At 51.4% G+C, this 6762-nt stretch overlaps 1 protein-coding gene across 1 annotated transcript; it reads left to right on the forward strand.

Annotated features, from left to right (window-relative positions):
* The first annotated feature begins 671 nt into the window (after nt 1–671).
* On the forward strand, nt 672–6397 carry LOC130842113 (nuclear RNA export factor 3-like). The gene is given in 16 exon segments (XM_057718771.1): nt 672–770; nt 1388–1471; nt 1576–1684; nt 1809–1885; nt 1991–2164; nt 2559–2668; nt 3561–3597; nt 3963–4031; nt 4116–4171; nt 4323–4430; nt 4551–4609; nt 4708–4823; nt 4922–4964; nt 5589–5661; nt 6209–6269; nt 6272–6397. Coding segments are annotated over 16 exon segments (1386 nt in total). The 5' UTR covers nt 672–686.
* Nucleotides 6398–6762: the final 365 nt, after the last annotated feature.

Genomic DNA, 6762 nt, shown 5'->3' on the forward strand with positions numbered 1-6762 from the left:
GACCCCTTCCTCTGTGCTTGTTTTCCTCTTGGCTGTGAATGCTCCCCACCTCTCATTTCCTGAGAAGCAGAACCACAGTGAAGTTTTTCAGCCTTTTTTTTTTAAGCTCTGTGATACTTTTCTATTTAGATTATAAAGTCAGAGATATTTCTTCATTAGCCATGATATTTCCCCAGGACATTTTCTGGTACTGGGACTACGGATATGTTTTTCTCCATTTCAGGGCACAATAAGCAAGTTACCCCCTTGCAAAAAAGAGCAAAATGCTGCAGTATTTACCGAAGGAGATACAACAATTGGTCTGAACAAGTCAGGTCTGGTATTCATCCTTCATCCCAGCAACAACAAGATGGAGATCCAGCAACGAGTGATGCAAACAAGGACACTGGAGTAAGATAGTAAGTGATGAGTCGGCATGGCTGGAGTGTACTAGCTAGTGGAACATAATCTTGTAGTTAAAAATGTCATCCTTTTCTCTAACCTGGAAGAGTGAGGAATGATGGGATCAGGTTAATGGTTAAGCAATCTTTATTGTAGCTCTGGTATCATTTGAGAAAATGTAGAGAAGACTTTCCAAGCATATGAGGATCACTTTCTTCTCTGCACTTCCCCACAGTGCGCCCTACGCCATTCCGTCCTATCATCGGAGAGGCAATTTTCCGAAACAAGACCAAACCCATGTTACCATGGAGACGGAACAAAAGCCTCCAGAGAGAAGAATGGAGAGAAACGGGCAGGATGAGACCTTGGGGAGCTGGTTCAAGATCATGGTGAGTGTCCTGGCTAAGTGGACCTAATATGGAGAAGATGACAGTGGGAGTCATGTTGGACTCATGTAGAGATGCTGGGAACTGTTCTGGGTCAGTGGAGTTGGTAATCTGCCATGTTCTTACTAGGAGTTAACTTGCTAGATCATCTGAGGGCAGGATCAGAGAAGCCATGTAAAGGGAACAGACTGACTGCAGGGAGCATGGGAGAGACTGTCTGAGAGCAAAGGAGGAAACTAGTGCCAAGGAGATGGAGCCACTTCACACCAAAAGGCTCGGTTTGGCTCAAGCTGAGTGTGGGAGGAGGTTGGGTCTCTGGGGTCCTTGTCAGAGGGGCAGGCCAGTTCTGCCTTAGGTAGGATCTCTTAGAACTTTATGAAAGGAAGTATGTGTGAAACAGTTTAAGTCGATTTTCTCAGGACAAGTATTTGAATGGTAAGAAAGGGTATTTAGGAAATCCATGCCTGGTATAAAAGTTAGTGATAACAGATATTGTCCTATTTTAAGAAATTATTTAAAGCCTGAAACAAGGTCCTAAAGCAAGACACAGTTGGGTCTTATCTTAACCTTGGATTTCGTTGTATCAATTTTCTTTCTCGCATTTTTTCTTTGGCTCCTAGATTCCCTTTGGTATAAAATATGATGAGAAGTGGCTGCTGAGTTTGATTCAAAAGAAATGCAGCGTCCCCTTCACCCCAGTTGAAGTAAGAGACATTGAGGCCGATGAGAGGAAACGGGGTGGATGGCAGGCCCAGATGAGAAATGGCTCTGGTCTCATATTCTGCTTCTCTTGTCACTCTCTCTACAGTTTCACTATGAGAAAATGCAGGCCCAGTTCTTTGTTGAGGATGCCAACATTGCCTTTGCATTGAAGAATGTCAGTGGCAAGATTTACAATGAGTATAATGAAAGGGTGTGTGTCAAGGGCATGAGCAGGTTTAGCTGGGGGCAAAAGGGCAGGACAGGGACATGGTCTTGCTTGATCCCAAGGCTCAGATTTCCTGGTCCTCACAGAGCCCCTCTTGTGTTCTCTACAGATAGCTATCTTTGTTGAGCCCTGTGATGCACCCCAGTCTGTGCTGAAGGAACTGAAGTCAGGAAAGGTGGAGCAGATAAAGGTAATGCAGACCCAACACAAGCTGTGCACTCACAGCCAGACCCACCAATTGCCCTCAATCACCACCTCAGACTCAGAGCCTTGGATCCCACCCCTCACTCTGCAGCTGACTGTGAACAAACAATGTGATGCCTCCCAGCAATCTCTTGACAATTCCCAGACTCTGTTTCCCTCGTCCTCTCTTCCTGGAGACTTGATGACCCATGATGTTGGAATGGCACAGAACCCTAGAAATGGTATGGCTGCCTCCCTGCAGATCCATCCAGGGAATATGCCCAAGGTGAGGACTTAGTCCCAATGTTGGGGCTGGTGGTGATGGTGTGAGAGATTATGTAGAAGAGGCAGATTGGTCTCAGGTATCCCCTGTTGGGGTCCTCACTCTAACTCTTTCCTCATCACAGCTTTTGTCCTTGAACCTGAGCAACAAGCAACCCTACCAGCCGGGTGGCCTGTCCAACACTATGCAGAATGCTTCTGACACCAAGAACTTGAACCTCTGCAACACTGAGGTGATCTGTGGTACCCAGAGCCGTCTTTGAAGGGAAAGTGGGAAGGCTTATGGGAAGGTGACAGAGGAAGGGAAGTGGATTTGTAGGGAAAGGATGGGACTGGTGGATGCAGGGCCATCCTGGCTGTGTTTCTCTGGTCCGTGTGGTTCCTCTCTATAATTACAGGTGAAGTCTGCAGGGGAGATGGACAAGGACCAGCAGCCGGAGCCAGAAGGGATGTGTGCGGACAGAGACCCCCTGTGCACCACCCTCCATGATAAGTCAACCAACATAAGGTCAGATGTATCTGCTGCTGCCCCTGGGAGCCTGAGCTTCCCCTGACACTGCCTGTTTGCAGGGGGCAGCGGACCTGGTCCTCTGGGAGGACCTCAGGCCCTATGTTCTCCTCTCTGTGTGTCACAAAGTCGACAAAGTTCCAAGCAGCACCCATTGGGCCCCCAGTCCAACATGTGCCTATTTTCCATTCCTACCTGGAGTGCCTGGGCCATCCCAGGGCAGGTGAAGGACAGGGCTGCAGCAGGACCGCCATTTCCTCTTTCTCCTCTCTTCTTCCCTGACCCCCTCCACAGTAGAGCTTCTCTCCCTTCCCTTTGCTTTCTCTCTCCCTTGTCTCTATGCCCCCATGTCTCTCTCATCTCCCCTCCTACCTTCACTCCTTTTCTGTCTTCATCCCCCTCCATCTCCCTCCCTGCCTCCTGATCCCCTCCTCACTCACCTCCCTGGCCCAGCATCCTGGGCCATCCATGGGGTGGGGGTGTCCTTGTCTTGGCAGAGTGCTGGACCCCCAGGGAGGTAGCAGAGCCCTGGGCTCCCACCCCATTCCCTCTTCTCTCCACAGCCTCCAGTGGGGCCCTGGAGGAAGGAAGGGAGGGGAAGGAAGGCCTGTAGCATAAGTTTGAAATGCTAGTCCTTGTGGCACTGGAGAAGGGAGTCAGGGCAGTCTGGGTGGGAGCTACCCAGGGGAAGGAGTGGGATTAGGGAGGGAGGGAGGGAACACTCTCCCTCTGGGTCAGTCCATGGGGGAGGTGCCCAGGGCCCTGGAAGCCTGGGACAGTGGAGTGTGGGTGGGGCACACTGGGCTGTGTCTGCTGTAAGTGTACTTGCTCCCACGAGGGGGGTCACCTCCTCAGTTTCACTGACTTTTCTCTTTTGTCTTGATTTTGGCAGCTCCATCCTGGAATTGTTCCCCAAGTTACTAAGCTTGGTAAGTATATTCCTTGATCACTGACTCTGCTAACTGGCCCTGACAGCACCCACAAACTATTCTGAACCCCATTAGGTTTTGCCCAAGGTACAGTTTTGAACCTGACCCTTAAATGTCCTGGGGGGAGGGGGATGGTACAGCCTCTGTGGGAACCTGACAAAGGCTCTGGATCTTCTTCAACCACATTCTCCACAGGCTTTGGGGACCCCAAGGCGATGATCCAAAATACAGTCCAGCCTGTGGAAATGCTGGGGTCCTTTCACACCTGACTTGTGACCCCCACCCTCTCCTGGGCCCATCCTTTTCCTTGATCATCCAGCACCACCTCCTGGTCTACACTGCTGACATCCTCTTCCCTCCCCCAGGATGGCCAGGAGGCACCCCCACCGACTAAGTGTGGTATTGAAGCCCGCAAGCTCCTACCAGCCTGCGAGGTGAGCTTGGAGGTGAAGCAGGGTTTCAGGTGGTGCATGAGGAGGGGGTGTCAGCCCTGGTCCTGAAGACTGTTTTGATTCCAGGGAAGTTTCTTTGAATCTGATGAGCTGAAGAGTCTAGTCCTGCAATTCCTGCAGCAGTAAGTACCCCTGGGAAGCTGAGCAAGGGGAGGAGGGGAGGAGGGCTAGGACAGGTGAGGCCACCCAAGCTCAGGTCTGCTCATGGGAGTTTTCAAGTCTCATTTGAGGTCCAGACCACACATACAGATGGTCCTTGTTGCTCCCCCTCAGGTATTACTTGATCCATGACTATGGAGACCGAAAGCATCTCCTGGGTGCTTATCACGAGGAGGCCTGCTTCTCCCTGACCATTCCCTTCCACCCCGAGGACCCAGCCCCGTGAGTATCACAGCCTGGGCTCTGCTCCTGGGGCGTGTAGCTCCCCAGCAGACACAGGCCAGCTCCTGCAAGCACCCATGCTGGTCAGACCACCACCCATTGTTCCTCTTTGTCTCTTAGAAGCAGCTTGGGCGAGTACTTCAAGGAGAGCAGGAATATGAAGAAGCTCAAGGACCCCCGTGAGTGTGTGATGGGAAGACTGGGCGGGAAAGGGGTCAATCATAGGTTCCAGGGCGAGGCAGCCCCTGGCCTTGGCTTGCTTCCCCTCCCCCCACAGATCTGCGGGTCCAGCTGCTGAAGTATACAAGAGGTGACATTGTGCACACCCTCTGTGTGTTGCCGAAGACTGAGTATGACTTTAGCTCCTTTGTGGTGGACTTGTGGTTCCAGAAGGTGAGCACCTACTTCCTCCCTGGGACGGGCCCAGGAAGCCGCAGGTGGGTAAGTTTAGGTTGAGGTGGTGACTGAGTGCCTGGGCTCTTCCCTTTCAGGAAACAATGCTTTGCTTCTCTGTCAATGGGGTGTTCAAGGAAGGTGAGTGTGTGTAGACCCCTCCCCAGATGCCCCACTGCTCCCTCCCCCTGGAAAGGCTCCCTCCCAGAACCCTCCAGGCTTCCCTTGCCTCCCCTCCCCTTCCCTTCCCTTCCCTCCCTTCCCTTCCCTCCCCTCCCCTTCCCTTCCCTTCCCTTCCCTTCCCTTCCCTTCCCTTCTCATCCCATCTCCACTGGGTTCTCTAGCCGTCAGTCTTCCCACAGCCAACCCAGGTCTGAGCTGTGTCCATGTCTGTCTGCCCCGCACACCCTGGGCGTTAGGGACACAGGCTGTGGCGTTTGGTGGCTCTCATCCCAGATCCCTACTCTGAGAACTTAGGCCATTCCTTAACCTCGAGGTTTCCTCATTTGCAAAATGGGGTAGTGATATCCACCTCTTGGGCAGCTGTGACAAATGCATCTCATGACCTTGTGACGTGGTTGTCATGGGGCCCTGTCACTGGGAGCAGACTGCTCCTATGGTTGCCCTCCCCATTCCTGACACCCTGGCCCCAGTGAACAACTGTCCCCTCAGCCTAAGTGTCAAGTCATGACCCTGCCTGGGGACCCCCGTGTAAGTGTGTAAAGCACCCGTGGCTCTAAGGGGTACTGTTGTTTGTTGTTGAAGTGAAAGGAAGTTCTCAGGGCCTTGTGCGCGCCTTCACCCGGACCTTCATCGCTACCCCTGGCAGCTTTTCCAGGTGAGACCGTGTTGTGGGTGGGAACGCCCATCCCAGCCTGGGCTCAGGGGCGGGGGAATGTGGTGATGCAGACCTTAGGGTTACTCAGTATGGTGGAAAGGCAGCAGGTAGATCCAAGGAGCAGTGTCAGCTAGTGGTTAAGAAGAGCATGGGCTCTGGAATCGGCTTTGGGTTCTCTCCTTGACCCAAGACTCACTTGCTGTGTGACCTTGATCAAGTCACATGACCTCTCTGTGACTTAGTGTCTTCTTCTGAAAACGGGAATCAGACCATCGACTCCTTGGCCTGTTGCAAAGGGGAAATATGAAATCGTCCCTAGGTTGGGGATTAACTTATAAATCTAGTGAAGCTGGTAGACAATCTCTCCCAAGGTGGGCTATGTGGGCGGGGGGGGGGGGAGCATAGATAACAGTCAAGGAACCTGGGGGACAGACACAGGAGGGGTATGAAACGTATCTAGTTGCTCAGTGGCAGTGGGAGCAGGATCATTGTTGGGGGACTGGGTTGGTCCATTCGTCCAGTTGTTTGAGTGTCCGTTTTTCTCCAGTCTATGCATCGTGAATGACGAGCTATTTATGAGGGAAGCCAGCCCCAGTGAGACTCAGAGTGTGCAGTCTGCATCCCAATGCCTACACCTTCCGCCAGCTTCATGCACATCTTCTCCCCAGAGTAGCAGTAAATGGCGCTGGCTTTCTCCACCAAATATGGGATGAACCTCCAGTGGTCTCACAAGTGAGTGCTGGGTTTGCATGGAGATAGGAGGGAGCTGGGAAGAGTAGAGTAGTGATTAATGGGAACTTGAAGGTAATTTGTTTTCCTTATTTCAGTTATTTTTAATCTGAACATTTCATTCTTAGTACATACTAAGCTACCTAGTTATTTTGAGCAGCCTCATATTATGTTTTATGAATTCATGGACCGTGTTGGGTGTTCAGGAGTTTTTGCCTTGATGCACTGTGCATGAGGTTCATTCCACTGTATTTGTCACAGTGTATGTGGAGGGGAAAAAATAATTACCCCAAAACATACTACCCAAAGGTAACCCTTGAATGTTTTCATCCTCATTATATCTTCCTGAAAGTTTGCTTATGTAGGTGTTTA

The sequence above is a fragment of the Hippopotamus amphibius genome, chromosome X, assembly GCF_030028045.1.
Source record: "Hippopotamus amphibius kiboko isolate mHipAmp2 chromosome X, mHipAmp2.hap2, whole genome shotgun sequence".
NCBI lineage: Eukaryota > Metazoa > Chordata > Mammalia > Artiodactyla > Hippopotamidae > Hippopotamus > Hippopotamus amphibius.